The 18,408-nt window shown below is 38.0% G+C and overlaps 1 protein-coding gene across 1 annotated transcript in view; it reads left to right on the top strand.

The window, feature by feature from the left end:
• The first annotated feature begins 1,461 nt into the window (after window positions 1-1,461).
• Window positions 1,462-18,408, top strand: part of LOC149419161 (ionotropic receptor 84a-like) — a 48,137-nt gene continuing 31,190 nt past the window's right edge. The window contains exons 1-7 of the mRNA XM_089637940.1: window positions 1,462-1,541; window positions 6,143-6,318; window positions 6,803-7,123; window positions 7,937-8,124; window positions 16,171-16,278; window positions 17,277-17,443; window positions 17,940-18,137. Of these exons, the coding sequence (XP_089494066.1) occupies window positions 1,462-1,541; window positions 6,143-6,318; window positions 6,803-7,123; window positions 7,937-8,124; window positions 16,171-16,278; window positions 17,277-17,443; window positions 17,940-18,137 (1,238 nt within the window). The remainder of the gene's footprint in view (window positions 1,542-6,142; window positions 6,319-6,802; window positions 7,124-7,936; window positions 8,125-16,170; window positions 16,279-17,276; window positions 17,444-17,939; window positions 18,138-18,408) is intronic.

The raw sequence follows: 18,408 nt of genomic DNA, 5'->3' as shown, positions 1-18,408 counted from the left end.
TAGGTAATTTAGTTGTCTTTAAGTTTGCCCTCAACAATTTGGTTGTAAAAACGACCACTTCACAATTATTTTGAAAAAAACAAATTTTGGCACCTTCAATCCAAGATGGCGGATCGAGCTCGACCCTCCCAAGGTCGAAAACTTTTTTTTTTCTTTAGAGTCCCAATCTTAACAACATATGTGAAAATCGCTACTACCTAACCTTTTGCAAGGTGGAGCCCTTTTTTATCCCCCACTGACTGGACTAGAAGTGGTTGCCGTGTTTCAGGCTGAAGAAAAACTGTTGCTAAAGGCCCCTTACACCTGGCTGCTGCTGGAGAACACCCCCAACACTAGTGGCGGCAGTGCACGCCACCAGTTCCCAAACTGGAAGAATCGAACAGCCACCTCGGAGATTTCCACTGAAAACAATTTTTCAGTTCCCGTTGAGCTCGAGGAACTCAGTATTTTGCCCGACAGCAACGTGCTGGTGGTTTCTTACCTAGATACTATGGGGGCTAGCAGTGTCTACTCAGGTTGGTGTAACCAAATACCCTAGAATAGTTATGAATACATCCTACTTCTGATGCGAGGATCTGCTTCGTCTATTTCACTGTTAACAACAATATTCACCATCTCTCCGATAAGTCAGATACCTTAACCTCCCTGACCGCTCCAGTGTACAGGGCTTGCGAAGGAGGCGCTTGGCTGCGGGGGGCGGAGATTCGGGGGCCAGCGGCGCCACGCAGAATGGACGTGCGGGGGGCGTCCATCCGTGTCTGCTTCGTCGTCACTGATAACGATACTATTCACCATCTCACCGACTACAAGTCAGATAGCTTAACCTCCCTAATCCCTCCAGTGTACAGGGCTTGCGAAGGGGGTGCGTGGCTGTGGGGGGCGGAGATTCGGGGGCCAGCGGCGCCGCGCAGGATGGACGTGCGGGGGGCGCCCATCCGTGTCTGCTTCGTCGTCACTGATAACGACACTATTCACCATCTCTCCGACTACAAGTCAGATAGCTTAACCTCCCTAATCCCTCCAGTGTACAGGGCTTGCGAAGGGGGTGCGTGGCTGTGGGGGGCGGAGATTCGGGGGCCAGCGGCGCCGCGCAGGATGGACGTGCGGGGGGCGCCCATCCGTGTCTGCTTCGTCGTCACTGATAACGACACTATTCACCATCTCTCTGACTACAAGTCAGATAGCTTAACCTCCCTAATCCCTCCAGTGTACAGGGCTTGCGAAGGGGGTGCGTGGCTGTGGGGGGCGGATATTCGGGGACCAGCGGCGCCGCGCAGGATGGACGTGCGGGGGGCGCCCATCCGTGTCTGCTTCGTCGTCACTGATAACGACACTATTCACCATCTCTCCGACTACAAGTCAGATAGCTTAACCTCCCTAATCCCTCCAGTGTACAGGGCTTGCGAAGGGGGTGCGTGGCTGTGGGGGGCGGAGATTCGGGGGCCAGCGACGCCGCGCAGGATGGACGTGCGGGGGGCGCCCATCCGTGTCTGCTTCGTCGTCACTGATAACGACACTATTCAACATCTCTCCGACTACAAGTCAGATAGCTTAACCTCCCTAATCCCTCCAGTGTACAGAGCTTGCGAAGGGGGTGCGTGGCTGTGGGGGGCGGAGATTCGGGGGCCAGCGGCGCCGCGCAGGAAGGACGTGCGGGGGGCGCCCATCCGTGTCTGCTTCGTCGTCACTGATAACGACACTATTCACCATCTCTCTGACTACAAGTCAGATAGCTTAACCTCCCTAATCCCTCCAGTGTACAGGGCTTGCGAAGGGGGTGCGTGGCTGTGGGGGGCGGAGATTCGGGGGCCAGCGGCGCCGCGCAGGATGGACGTGCGGGGGGCGCCCATCCGTGTCTGCTTCGTCGTCACTGATAACGACACTATTCACCATCTCTCCGACTACAAGTCAGATAGCTTAACCTCCTTAATCCCTCCAGTGTACAGGGCTTGCGAAGGGGGTGCGTGGCTGTGGGGGGCGGAGATTCGGGGGCCAGCGGCGCCGCGCAGGATGGACGTGCGGGGGGCGCCCATCCGTGTCTGCTTCGTCGTCACTGATAACGACACTATTCACCATCTCTCCGACTACAAGTCAGATAGCTTAACCTTCTTAATCCCTCCAGTGTACAGGGCTTGCGAAGGGGGTGCGTGGCTGTGGGGGGCGGAGATTCGGGGGCCAGCGGCGCCGCGCAGGATGGACGTGCGGGGGGCGCCCATCCGTGTCTGCTTCGTCGTCACTGATAACGACACTATTCAATATCTCTCTGACTACAAGTCAGATAGCTTAACCTCCCTAATCCCTCCAGTGTACAGGGCTTGCGAAGGGGGTGCGTGGCTGTGGGGGGCGGAGATTCGGGGGCCAGCGGCGCCGCGCAGGATGGACGTGCGGGGGGCGCCCATCCGTGTCTGCTTCGTCGTCACTGATAACGACACTATTCACCATCTCTCCGACTACAAGTCAGATAGCTTAACCTTCTTAATCCCTCCAGTGTACAGGGCTTGCGAAGGGGGTGCGTGGCTGTGGGGGGCGGAGATTCGGGGGCCAGCGGCGCCGCGCAGGATGGACGTGCGGGGGGCGCCCATCCGTGTCTGCTTCGTCGTCACTGATAACGACACTATTCAATATCTCTCTGACTACAAGTCAGATAGCTTAACCTCCCTAATCCCTCCAGTGTACAGGGCTTGCGAAGGGGGTGCGTGGCTGTGGGGGGCGGAGATTCGGGGGCCAGCGGCGCCGCGCAGGATGGACGTGCGGGGGGCGCCCATCCGTGTCTGCTTCGTCGTCACTGATAACGACACTATTCACCATCTCACCGACTACAAGTTAGAATGTTTCAAATATTTAAATACTCCATTTTTATGTCGGATTTATAAACATTGAAAACTCTGTAATAATTTTTAGCGTTATTTAATATTTTTTATTGACCCCAACAATATTCAATCCTATGGATAAATAGCGACAAAGTGCTGAATCGACGTGTTTCCCATATATGTTTTCACTCTCTGTTGGGATGTGTCACATTTTGGAATAAATAAATGATAATTTTTATTATTAAACTAGATTTAACATAGGGGAGACCCAGGAAAGCAAATGTACCAGGTAAAGCGTTTAAAGGATTTTATTTATTTATTTTTTTTTTATTTAGGAGAAAAAACAGATACAGATATCAATTGACAAAAATATACAAAACATCAACTAGAGAATTCACCTGTATCCAAACTATTTCTCACGAATTTACTTAAACAGCAGTTTTTTTATTTTATTTTTTATTTTTATTTTATTTGGAAAACCAACAGTTATAATAATTACAAAGTATGGTGTATTAATGTGTTAATTATTTAACCAATAATAGGTTTTCACTTAATTATTTTAATTATTTAGTGAATATATAATGTTTATGTAATAAAAAAAAGTTACATTAGCCTATAGGGATGGGATGGGGAAGGGAGGGGTATGGGATGGATCTAGTCTGTATAATGTGTAGCATGTACGTAATAAAAAATAAAAATGATAATATAATTATTTATTGATTTTAGGTTTGAAATTGTGGGGTGCTGAGTTAAATAAGTCTAATTCACTGTATGAAGTATTAAAATTGTATGAAGCACGGTGAATAAAAGCATTTTGTTTTGAGTTCGTGTTACATTGAGGGATGTTGAATGTGTGATTTTGTCTGGTTTGTCTGATGGGTACTCTTAATTGAATTCTTTCAAGTAATTCCGGGCAATCTATCACAGAGGTGGCAATTTTTTGTAAAAATAGTACGTCTGCGGAGTTTCTACGACTTTCCAGTGACGAAATCCTGAAAAACGCTGCTGACTCCTCGTGACTCAGATGAGGACGATAGGCCCGAAAATCAAGGTATCGTAGAAAACGATATTGCACTTTCTCAATCCTTTCTATGTGTGACTTATACATGGGATTCCAGACTTGAGAGGCGTACTCCAGAGAACTGCGTACATACGCAAAGTACAGCATTTTCATGGTATTTACTTTTTTTAAATTTTTGCAGGTTCTGAGTACAAAGCCAAGTACCTTGGAAGCTTTTGCAACCGTGGATTCGATATGGCGCTCAAAAAGTAATTTCGGATCTAACACTACTCCCAAATCCTTAGCCTCTGTCATTTTGCTCAGTATTGTGCCGTTAAGGGAGTAATTAAAAGAAATGGGATTTTTATTTCGGGTGAAGCTGATGGTGCCACATTTTTTTACATTTATTTGCAGGTTGTGTTCTGCACAGTAAATATTTAGGCGATTTAGATCTTCTTGCACGCGGTTACACTCATTGATACACGTGACAGGGGAGAATATTTTCATGTCATCTGCGTATAATAAAGTTCTGGAGTGGTGAAAACATTTCCCAATGTCATTAATATATATATTAAAGAGTAATGGTCCCAATAATGACCCCTGGGGTACTCCCGACGGCACGGTTTCCCAGTTCGATTTATAGCCACCGATGACTACTGCTTGGCTACAAAAACATTTACAAATATTTTGACTTATAAATAGGGGAAAAATATATACATAAGAATATTATTTTACAAATAGAGATATGAAAGAAATGCGCAATATCCTTATAAGAATTTACAAATTATTTTTGAAAAAATTTAGAGGGTAAAACGTATATATATATATATATATATATATAAATAGATAAACAATGTTAAATGAATGAATTGAATATTTCCGAAAATTACCACTAGAATGTGCTAATAGTCTCACAATCGGTGTACCGCATCGCCACCAACGCCATGATAGTGAATATTTTGTTGTTTGGCAAGAACGCACGCTCCTTTTGATAAAAAAATCGTTTTTTAGAATTTTCATACGATAAACGAAGGTAAGGTATTTGTGACTATTATTATTTGGTTATATTTCATGTGAGATTAGTTTATTTCATCCAATGTTTATTTGTTTCCTATCTAAAAACTAACTTTAGTTAAGAAATACAGAAACCACATTGTATTTTTTAACAAAACGTTATTTGATAGGTACTGCCTTGGGCAAAGCGGATGGACCATTCGCTTTGACGGGTGAATGAACTTTTTGATTGATTATGTGTAATTGCGTATTACATATCCCATAAAAAACATACAAAAAGACAAAAATGAAGCCAACATTCGAAAAAAAAAATCATAAAGAGAAAAAAAAACTTGGCCCATCTACCAGCGGAATAAAAGTTTGAAAAAATTTAATTTGCCTTAATTGTGACTAAAATTATGTTGAACCATTAAAAGTTGGGCTCACGAATCATGCACCTCATATAGTGGATATGGTACTTCTTCTGTTACGATTGTGATTCCTAATTCTCTTTGCCCGGAGCCCAAGTTCACTATGCCCGGGTACCCGGGCAAAGTGAACAAAACGAAGTTTTTTTTTAAATTTACATTATATTTACAATTCTAATAAATATTACCTTTTCATTTATTTTACTTTTGTAGACAAACATTTTTTTTAACATAACACTTGATAAAGTTTTTATGTTATACAAACATTGTGTGTTTTATTTAGTATCTCCCTTAACACATTCGCTTTGCCTGGGTCTCCTACCCCAATTGAAAACGCTATAGTCTCACTGGCTCTGGATAGAGTTGGGACTATTGTACGGTATTAACATAATACATAAATTTGGTTAAATTCTGTAATCGACATCATATTATAGGTATCTTTTTAAGTATATCTATTTAAATTTCACTTTTGTTTTCGGCAATGAATGAATGCAAATCTTAGAAGCGGAAATGTATCCACTCCCCGACTTCCGATCGAGCTGTAACTCGATATTTAGATCTTTGGTCGATGACAATGCATTGCATCATTTGGTGGCAATAACGTTCACACACGCGGACATACATGCATTTCCCTGAAATCGTCAAATCGAAATAAATATCAGTCCTACCCGATCGCCTTTTGTCCAAGTTGATAAAGTTGTCGATTCCAGTTCCTGGATAGGAAGATTGAATCCTGAGTAAAACGAAAAAAAAATTAAAAGATATTTTAAAAATATTGACTTATATTTTTTAAAACTTTATTTTTTCGTTTAAATTTTTAAAAAAATTAACGAAGTTAACTTTTTATGTAAATATCGCACAATATTCATATTATGGAAAGATCTAAAATTTTAATATGTCATTATTTTCAGGGACAAGCACATTGACACCATCACGAAAGTGAATTTCGTACTGACAAACCACGTGATTGACATCATCAATGGCAATCGAGACATCAGCTTCGAGAACTCTTGGGGCTACCGAGACGATACCGGCTCCTGGAGCGGTATGCTCGGTCAGCTCACCACCAACAGGGCGGACATCGGAGGTGAGCCGTCTATCCAAATCCATATACTCAGTATTCTTTCAGTAATCACTATCAGTGGCGTCTAGCGCTAAGGAGCGCAGGAGCTACGTAATCCCCAAATTTTAGTCTATCGAGAATTAATAATTATCAACCAGGATTGGTACCACCAAAAACCAAAAATCAAAGCAAATGCATAACAGTAATAAAAGTAATAGTATAAAAATATTAAGTTCAATTCAACCGGCTCGATTTTTCGTTCTTTGTAATACGCTTCATCAGTCACGTGGAGCGAGCGGATTCCACATCGCTCACGGAGAAATTTTGCCTGGGAACATCAATCATCTATACGCGCAGATTGTTAATGTTGCCCATTGTATTGAAATTTCTCCGAAACATGAGCGGCGCTCATTAATGCGTTGGAACTCTTCGGCCACGATACATTTATTTGTTGCGCCGAGATGGCATCACTTTAGTTCACAGTATAGAGGCACCACCCATTTTTCAGGATCTCCCCTGTTCGTGACCGCGGACCGCGTGGCAGTGATAGATTACATCGCAATGCCCACGCCCACCCGCTCCAAGTTCGTGTTCCGCCAGCCGAAGCTGTCCTACATGAGCAATGTGTTCTTGCTGCCTTTCCGCGGGCCCGTGTGGGCGTGCAGTTTGGCGCTGTTGTTGACGCTGGCGGCCATGCTGCACGGTGCCACGCGCTGGGAGCGCCGCCACGCGCCCGCCGAGCCCGACTTGCTCACCGCCTCGTGGAGCGACGTGGCTGTCATGACCATCGGGGCGCTCTGCCAGCAGGGCAGCAGCGTGCAGCTCAAGGGTGATTCCTTGTCATATCATAATTGAGTTAAATAGAACACTTGACTGCATTTATAAAAATCGCGTGGACAGATGTCTCTGCTTTAAATAATAAAATAAACAAATCAATTTTTTCTAGCTCATGACGTCATTATATATAAAAAATATCGGATTATGATTTTCTTTGTATTTTTTTATAAAATTCCACACATCGGTTTTTTTAATATAGCGTCACTGACTTCCATTGAAATTTGACGTTTTTAATTTTGACAGATCGGCATAGATCGACCGACCGACATAATGATGAAGGTGAACATACAAAATGAAACTACATAATACTATAGAGTATGATTATAATTTACATCTCAAAAATTGGATAGTATCAAACATCAAACAAATTGTAAAATATTTGAAGTAAAACAGTTATGTCTATAATGACATTGAACATTATAATGATCAATTAAATAGATCAAGGGATAAAATATTTTACGAGATGTAATATATTTTAGGTACGACGCGATATTCCCCTCTGTGTGGAATTTATATTTTTTTAAACAATTTTTTGGCAATTTAATTAATTTTTTTCGCATTCTTCAATTAACATTTCTGTTTGTAAAAAAATGGACGGATTCGCGGATTGAAATCTTCCAAAAATCGCAGTGGTTTTTTAAAATACTATAATTATTTTTTTTGGTTATGCAGAATGTTTTAGAATTTTTGCCTAAACCGAAAAAAATTTAATAATCTAACGCAAGTGGCCTTTTATTTTTTGTAGTACTCGTACTATGTAGAGCTATATTGATACTAGTATAGAGCTACCGTGGTTCTTCCGCAGGAGTAGTTGGCCGCCTGGTAATCCTGCTGATGTTCCTTTCGCTGATGTTTTTGTACACCAGCTACTCGGCCAACATTGTCGCTCTCCTGCAGTCCTCTTCCTCGAGGATTCACTCACTCCCGGACCTCCTCAACTCCCGCCTTAAGTTTGCCGTTCACGATACAGTCTTCAACAGGTACTACTTCTCGGTAAGACTCAATAACTTACTAACTCCTGGTTGTTGAGATTATGGTATTTTAACCATTTTTTTCTTATTAAAAATTAAGAAAAAAAAAAAACGAAATGATGGTATTTTTATTTTATTCTTACCCTGACGAATAAATTTTCTATGACGTTTTAAAATGTGGCATTTTTGATTTGTTGCCAAATGTGAATAATTATTCAACCAATAGGGTTTCCACTGACGATCTTAATTTAGTGAAAATAAAAGAGAAAAGAGTTATAATTAGCCTACGTGATGGGATCAGGGCCGGTCCTGTGCAGTCGTAATTAGAGCAGTCCGCTCCGGCGCCGATTTGCAAAGAAGCCAAGGAGTTAAGGTGCACCAGCACCAATATATCAAAACTAACAACTAACACACGCCCTTCAGATTTTTACAGCGCCGGCCCTGTGTGAGATGGCGGTTGGGAAGAGAAAGAGATGGATCTAGACTATTTGTAGGCGTTTTCTATCTCATAACGACGTTGTAGCCAGTTGGATTTGTTTAGATTGATTTTTAAAACAATAATTATTAATTAAGCTTTGGGGATCTGGTAAGGAGGCGAATGAACTAGAAGGTCTTATGTATCCTTTGACATTGACAACAGATTCATTGACAACAATAACAATCACGACGTAATCTGTCAAAACTCCTGTTTAAAATATCTAAAAAAACAACAAAAAACGCAAATTAACAAGTGAAAAGTGATACTATTGGATAAATCGTCCACGATTTATTCTGTGAAAGTGTTATTTCAGTTTGAAATTGATGTTTTTAGACTCAGTTGTTTAGTTTAATAATTTAAAATCTTTGTTTTTATTCCCAACACTAAAGTTTTACTAATAAACTGTCGTAACCTCGATTAGTCAAAGAAATTAGTGGATGTGAAGAATACAGTGAAAGTGAATATCATATAAAACAAACAAAAAACAATAGTTAATTGTTTATGAAAAACAGTTGAACAGTGAAAACTAAAAATCTAAAATAACATTGTCATCTTCCAAAGGCGATTTACAATATATAAAGAACTATACTGTCGCTAACTCTTAACTCGGGAGTAGTCCTGTGGATAAATCGGTCACACCAGTTGAAATTAATATCGACTGGGAAATTAATATCGACTTGAAATTAATATCGACTAATCGACTGGGAGGGCGGACGTTCGCAACCCAACCAAACCAACAGGATTTTTATTTTTATTTTATTTATAATCAAAAGCACTACTACAAAGTCTTGGCCACAGATGTCACTACAAGTTAATAAATAATCAACAAAAGCATAAATTATTCAAATAAAAATTATAAATAACCTATTCCAATAAATAACTCACTTAAAATTTAAATCAACTTCACATTACCTAATATAACAATGACAACTAGAGGTAAAAGTGCGCTTGAACTCGATGAAATAAAAATTGAAAAAATAACCCAACACATCGATAAAAAAATGGATAACATTAAAAAAGAAATCTTAACACAAATCGAATTATTCAAAGGAGAAACGCAAAAAAGTATTGATTTCATCAGCAAACAATACGATGACCTAATAAAAAAAATCGATCTAACCATAATCCAAAACCAAAAAATTGAAACTGAATTCGAAACATTCAAAAAAGAACAACAAGACCTCAAAAAAACAGTGGAGTACCTGGAGAATAAAATTGATAATCTGGAATACGAGTCTCAGTCGAACAACCTAGAATTGCGCAACTTCCCGGAAAATCCACATGAAAATCTAGTTACTATATTTCACAACCTATCCACAAACGTCATAAAATCGGTAGTACAGCCCGAAGACGCGACCTCTGTGGTGCGGGTGGGAGGCAGAAACCGCTCCGATGATTCTCGTTCAAAACCAAGAGATATAATAATCACCCTCAGCTCTAAACTAATGCGAGATTTATTCCTGGCTAAACTAAAAGAACACATTAAAACCAAAGGCCGAATTACTGCTTCATCCATAGGACTACCACATACTCAAATGGGTCACAGTACACCCATCTATATATCCGACCACCTAACTTCAAGAAAAAAATTCCTCCTGGCTCAAACAAAACAACAGGCAAAAATAAAAAACTATAAATTCACATGGACAAAAAATGGTCAGGTGTATGTTCGTAAGTCTGAGGACTCTAAAATCCTTAGAATCTCGTATGAATCGGACATTAAAAAATGTGACTGGAAGTCAACAAAAAAAATCCATTAACTAATCTGCTTATCTGTAATAATTCAATAATTTTTATTTATTTTATTTTCTCAGTCAACTTTGCTCACATCACAAATCTATCTATAATTATTAATAATCTTACTAAACTTATCAACTTGCTTCAAATATTTATCGTAACTTGCTCCATAATTCCCCTTTATCTGATCATTTTAAATCACTCAAATATTCTTTTCTATATAATATATTCTATGTTCTATTCTATATTCTATTCCACAATTATTCCAATTCATCCATTTATTTCCACTGTGCTAATTTATCGAATTATTATACCAAACTTAATTTATTTAAATATTTTTAATTTCTCAATTACTTTATGTCGTATGATACATGTGATACTTTCAATTGTTTTAAATTATAAAATAATTTCAACTAAATTAACTCCTTATATTTCCATGATAATCCTAATCCTATCATATCATCAAATAAAATTATCTTACTTAAATCAATTACCTCACTTAACTTCTCTTAATAATGCTATTCAAAAATTGGATACAACTATTCTAATTAATTTCATAATTTCAAACCACTTGATTCCGTCTATCCTAGTGATTGTTTTTATTCTTGCACTTTTTTCACTTTTCTTAATAATTTTAATTTTGCTAATTCTCTTAAATGTGGTATATTTATTAATTTTTTTACATCCCTTGGTAATTATTAAACTATTAATTTTAAAAACTCTACTTCTCCAAATAACTAAAGTCTTCTATAATTCTCTTAACTGTCGCATGAACTATAATTATAACAATTGTTTCAAACATTTCCTATGCATTATTATTTTAAATCGTGATATCTGTTTTAACTATTTTGATTATTGTGTCACTTATTTTTCTTATTTTTCTATGAATTTAAATTGTTTCATTTTTAATTTTATACACATCTGTTTTAATTATTTTGTTTATCTCAATGTCTCTTATTTTTCGTTGAATTTAAATTGTTCCATTTCTATTTTTATAAATATCTGTTTTAATTTTTTCGATTATCTCAATGTCTCTTATTTGTCGATGAACTTAAATTATTCCATCTTAATTTGTATATACATCTCTTTTAACTATTCTGATTATCTCAATGTCTCATATTTTTTGATGAATTTAAATTTTCCCATTTTTATTTTTACAAATATCTGTTTTAACAATTTAGATTATCTATTTGTCTCTTATTTTACAATGAATTTAAATTGTTCCATTTTTATCTTTATAAATATCTGTTTTAACTATTTTCATTATCTCATTGTCTTTTATTTTACGATGAATTTTAATTGTTCCATTTTTATTTTTATATACATCTGTTTTAACCATTTTGATTATCTCAATGCCTCATATTTTTTTTTGATGAATTTAAATTGTGCCATTTTTATTTTTATAAATACCTGTTTTAACTTTTTTGATTATCTCAGTGTCTCTTACTTTTCGATGAACTTAAATTATTCCATTTTTATTTTTATATATATCTGTTTTAACACTCTTCCTATTGCTCTAATTCCGTTAATTCATATAATTCTACTAAGCACTAGAGAAACTAAACATCTGCAAAAACACATCTTAATTATCAATTTCTATGGTTTTCCTTTTCCTTTATCTTTATACATCCACTTAACTCACAATGTTACTGATGAATTCGAGCCCCCACCATACACAGACGCTTATAATGGACCCAAATAACCCTATCGATAACCTACTAAACATCACGGTTCAAACGACAAATGATATAAATGAATATAAAAAAACTATCTCCACACCTAAAGCACTAAAAATATTTGCCATGAATATCCGCAGCCTCAATAAAAACTTTGACAATTTACTTGTACTCCTAACTGAATTAGGGAATGAATTTGATATAATTGTGCTGTCAGAGTGCTGGATAAATGCAAATTATATCCCGAAAATAATCAACAACTACTCCGTGTTCAACACAACTCGGCACATGTCCCAATCCGATGGGGTCATAGTTTATGTCAAATCTTACTTAAACCCTATAGTGTCTGAAATTTCAGTTGACCATGCAAATTGCCTCAAAGTTACTATTGACAACTTAAATGTCTTCGCCATATATCGCTCCCCTAAGCTCAATAATGTCTCCCCTTTTCTCTATTCACTCGAAAAAAAAATCGAAGACTCAACTAAAGATCTCATCATAATAGGTGATATCAACATAGACATACTAAACGAAGCCAGCCCTCATACAACAAAATACCTAAACCTAATGGGCCTACATGGCCTTATACCATACATCAACATACCTACCCGAGTCACACTCACTACTAAGACATGCATAGATCACATCATGGTTAGAACAAAGCGATCTGCTAAATCAATTGTATTCGAATCTACTGTAACAGACCACTACTCAACCATCCTAGAATTACATAATTCAAAATCTCCTCCCCCTAAGCCCAGTAATCCTACTCATAAAATTGTAAATATGGATCATCTGATAAAGGCAGTAGAACTAGAAAAATGGGAGTCTACCCTGCTTTCTGAAAATGTCAACACAGCTCTTGAAACGTTTTCTGCATCACTAACTGCCCACATTAATTACGCGTCTTTCCCCACCAAAACAGCCTCCAACAAAAACAAGAAGTTGAAACCTTGGATTACGAACGGCCTTATCTTCTGCATACGTAAAAGAGACAGACTCCATAAACAAGCACTAAATAACCCTGACCCCCAATTCTCACGATTCTATAAAAAGTATCGTAACATTTGCAATAACCTGATAATAATTACCAAACAAAAATATTATAAGAAAAAAATTGAAGAATCAGGATATGACAGCAAAGTAATTTGGAACGTAGTCAACGACATATCAGAAAATAAAAAAACCTCACTCAACATTCAATCACTAGTTATAAATGGGAAAAATATCCAAGTTCACGAAGACCCAGAAACCTTAGCTGATCACGCCAACCATTATTTTAGTAATATCGGCACAAACTTAGCCAACAAAATTTTGAAAGCCACAAATAAAACCCAAAATTTTCTAGCTTCAAGGGTAAGACAACAGAACTTTCTACATCCCACACTTATCCTAGCCCCCACATCCACCAAAGAAATTGTTGACACTATACTCTCTATAAAAACAAATAGTGCTGCAGGTAATGACAAAATTTCACCTTACATACTAAAACACATAGCTCACTTCATTACCACACCGTTAAAACACATTGTTAATCTAAGTTTCAAAAGTGGCACCTTCCCCAACCAACTAAAACATGCTACGGTTATCCCAATCTATAAGAGTGGCGACAAAACAAATATCGAAAACTACAGACCCTTACAGACTCTTTGCTAAGTGTCCTATCAAAAATCATCGAAAAAATTGTCAAAAGTAGACTTATCTCCCATTTGGAAACCCAGAAGATTCTCTCGCCCAATCAGTTTGGCTTCCAAAAAAAAATTAGTACAGAATCTGCAATCTTAGATTTGACTGAGAACATCTCTAATAGCCTGGATGAAGGCGATTCCTGTCTAGCCATATTCTTAGACTTAGCCAAAGCATTCGACACGGTTTCCCATCCCATACTCCTAGAAAGGCTATCTCAAATAGGCATCCGGGACTCAACTCTTAACTGGTTCTCCTCATACCTAACTGGTAGATCACAAACTGTAAAAATTAATAACACAGCTGAAAGTAACCCTCTACCAATTCAATTCGGAGTCCCACAAGGGAGTGTCCTAGGCCCTATTTTGTTCCTCATTTACATCAACAAACTCTGTAACCTACCCATAACCGGAAAACTAATATCCTTTGCAGATGACACTGTGCTCATAGCTCGTCATAAAAACTGGAAAGGAGCATTTGACATAGCTCAACACGACATAGGCCTTGTAAAGAATTGGTTAGATGACAATCTCCTGACACTCAACGCTGGTAAAACAAAATTCCTAACCTTCAGTCTATCTGTTGCAACCCAACCTACTAACAATAAGAAAATAACAATTCACTCTTGTCCAAGACCTTATTCTTCCTGTACTTGCCCAAACTTAGAAAAAGTATCCCATATAAAATACCTAGGGGTCCTAATTGATCATCATCTTCGTTGGGATCAGCACTTAGCCAGCCTAACTCCCCGAATTCGCAAGCTCTGTTATGTTTTTCGAACATTAAGAAATATCCTTACTCCTACAATAATGAAAACAGTCTACTATGCTCTCTGCCAATCCCAATTAGCATATGGCATCATAATTTGGGGCGGTTGTGCACATTATCTTATTGATCCATTACAAAAAGCCCAAAAAACGATAATACGTACTATCAACAAGCGACCGACAAGATACTCCTCCACTCGACTCTTCACTGAATACAATGTCTTAAACATACAGCAACTCCACATAAAATTTACTCTAATGCATTTTTTGTACAAATATAAGAAAAAAACCCTCGTACACCACAATTACACCACCAGAACAATAACCAACCGACACTACAACGTCCCTACACTACATACCACGTCAGCTCGAAGACATTTCATGTACCTAGCTCCCAAAATATTTAACCTTCTCCCTGAAAACTTAAAAACCGAAACCCAACCCCATAAATTTAAAAAACTAATATCAAAATGGATAAGTTCACTTGGAGACCACAATATATAAAAATTGGTACATAAATTAAATTATATTATAATTTTATCAACTAATTATCAATTATTATTAATATTTAATACCATTTTTATTACTATAAATACATTTAGAAACCATGATTTTAATATTTGTAATGCAATTAAATTTGTATAATTTAAAAACTTTTAATTTAATTTAATTTGTATATTTTTATTACTTACTTATTATTTAATTGTATAATCTAATTGTATAATCTAATTAACTTATATTTCAATCTAAATTGCATAACTTTATAACTTATAATTAACTTATTTTATAAATCCAATCTGTAAATATCACCCGCCATAACACAGGGACATCCCTAGCATGGCGGTTGAATTATCAAAAATATGTATAAATGTTCAACAAGTTCTTATAATAAATAAAATTAAAAAAAATAAATAAAATCCTAGTAGCGTCTTTACTAAGGTAGTCGAATTACCAATTCCAAATATAGTAGTGGAAGTAGTCACAGTTGTTACTAACGTAGTTGTTGCTGACGTAGTTGTTGCTTTAGTTGATGTGCACCACGATGGGATGCATATAGGTCACCACTTTGGGGATGGTGAGGAGACGAATGAAAGGTGTGTGTTGTATCCTAACAGCGTTTATTGAGTCAGTGAAGTTGATGTTGCGATGACTCGGTGGCCTGATCGGTGGCGAATTCCCCACGCCAAAGATCGACACCGCGTCGGTGGATGTCACAGTGAATCCTCCAGATCGATGGTCAACACCATGTAAAGAGGAGATGAATGGTGGTGGAGTGGTCGTGGCGATGGAGTCGGTGACTATACACTGCTTTGGCGGAGATTGGACTTGCCGGTGGTGTTCATCACTGGCGAAGAGGTTGAGTATTCCTGGTGCTCCAGAAGTAAGCCAAAGGTACGGTGGACTTGGTTGACTGATGATGGGCTCAAACCGCTCTAACATTCGTTCGAGAACAAACGGGCGATCGCGTGTAGGTAGGCGCATTGTACATTCGCCGTCTTACTCGTAAGTTCCAATGTGATGCGCATTGCATGTATTAATGTTCCAAAACCTACTAGTAGCTGCTGCTACAAAAATTAACAAAGTAGACATTTTTGGTACGACGATCAGAATCAAACAAATGAACTTTATATCTTCAGCACATTTCTAACTTATTCAAAGTTTCTGAAACCCATTGATTTGTAGATAGTATATAAATATATGTACTTATTATCTATTTTCTTTAGACCGCCACTGAGCCAGTAAGGAAAGCCATTTACGAGAAGAAGATTGCCCCACCTGGAGTCAGCCCACGGTTTATTTCATTGGATGAAGGGGTCAAAAAACTAAGACAAGTAACAACCACGGTTTTATAATATTACCTAATGTTATTCTAAGGTGCGTTTCAGCTTTCTATCAAATTGTAATAAGCTGACAAGTTGTCCTATTCTGCTGATCAAAATATGTACAAATGCTGAAACGGTCTTAGAAGGCGAGAATCGACATTTAACGTAAACCTTTCAGTTGTGAAAAAAAAACAACAAAATGGCGCTTTGATGACAATGTTACATTTGAATTTCTGTGAAAAAACTGTACCTTAGAGAAACTTTCACATAGTTTGCATGAAGTTTAATAATGATTTATTTTTGGGGTGTTATGGCGTGTTGCGCTACCTCCTTATTTTGCCAACGTGTTGCGACACCTCATCCTTATTTTACTAATGTTTCGGACAGCATTACAGTATCCATCATCAGAAGATGTGTATTTCCACACAACTGCCCTGATGATGGACTCTGTTATGATGTCCGAAACATTGGCTAAAGAAGGAGGTGGCGCAATACTGCACAATATCCCAAAAACATGTGCATATAATATTTAATTCAGGAAAGTAATGCAACAATATAAATATATTTATTTAAGGTACCTTTAAATACAGAATAAAACATGTTTTACGAGAGAAGGATTACAAATCAATTATACAGCGTAAACATCCTAACATGATTCAAAGTAATTAAAGTTTAGTATCAGACCACATGAAACAAAATAAAGGCTGTTAAAAATATGTGAAATGCTCTTTAAAAGTCCTTTCGGGGCTATTAAAAATTTCTGTTACTTCTGCATATTGGTTACCTAAGCTATGTATTCGTGGTACAAGGGAGTTTATCAACGAATTAGGAATTTCCATTGAGAAGAAAATAGAATTCTCTACTAGGACTCTATTAGGAACATGAAATGAAATCAATAATAATAAATGAAATAATGATAATAATAATTCGGAACGTAGATAAATTTTAAATCACTAGACAATTTGTTATGACAAAAACATATGTTATAAAGTTTTTCAACTGTTTAGGGACTTTTCGCATTCCACATGGAAATCGGTGTGGGCTACCAGGTGGTGGAAGAAATCTTCCTGGAAAATGAGAAGTGCGGGCTGCAGGAAGTACAGTTTCTTCAGGTTGTTGATCCTTGGCTCGCCGTGCAGAAGAATTCTTCCTACAAAGAGATGTTCAAAATTGGGTAATATTATATGCACATGCTGCGATTTTTTCCGATTGGTTATTGCCTTTTCCGATTAGTTATTGACTTTTATTTAAATAGCTTTTTCGTTTAATTTTTGTTTGTTTAGTTTTGGTTTCAACGAGTATTCTTATACTATGCAACACGCAATTTTCAGAAAACAATTCCATCTTCATAAGCGTGCGACTGGTGGACTGTTTTTTGAGTTTCACTATCCTTTCCCTATCTTTACTCCTGTCTATCCATCACCAGCACTATATGTCATGCCTTACACTGAAAACAAGTTCTGGAGACTGCAGGAGTCGGGCTTTCAATTCCGGGAGAACTGGCTGATGTACACGAGGAAGTCACGCTGCTCCGGGAGTGACACCAACTTCGTGAGCGTCGGACTGGTGGACTGCCTACCCGCGCTGCTCGTCCTGGCTTACGTGTTGCTCTCTGTCGTCCTTCGAACATTACCATCACCCACCACCTTACATACCATCTTTGTACGCAGGTTCCGGAGACTGCAGGAGTCGGGCTTGCAGTTCCGGGAGAACTGGCTGATGTACACGAGGAAGCCACGCTGCTCCGGGAGTAACACCAACTTCGTGAGCGTGGGACTGGTGGACTGCCTGCCCGCGCTGCTCGTCTTGGCTTACGGGGTGCTTGCGGCTACCCTTCTACTCATCTTAGAAAACGCCATATTTTACAGGTCTATAATATTATATTTTCCATTCATGTGGCTGAAATAATATTAATTTAATTTAATACGTTGGTCCTTTGAATTTTTTCAGTGACTTAAAAGATATTTTTATCATTATTTACAGAAAGGAGTTTTCTAAAAGGGCTTTTCAAGAATTCCGTCGCTCTAAACCCGATTCTGTGAATCATTAGTTTGTACATTTTTATATATTTTTTCTTATTTATAACTTTTTGTTATTTTATTTGTTTATAATATGTAACTTATTTAAATACCAGCGTAA

This window comes from Hesperophylax consimilis, chromosome 12 (genome assembly GCF_061612785.1).
Source record: "Hesperophylax consimilis isolate HC1 chromosome 12, BYU_Hcon_1.0, whole genome shotgun sequence".
NCBI lineage: Eukaryota > Metazoa > Arthropoda > Insecta > Trichoptera > Limnephilidae > Hesperophylax > Hesperophylax consimilis.
Note: the sequence above shows the minus strand (reverse complement) of the source record. Positions and strands in the feature narration are given on the sequence as shown.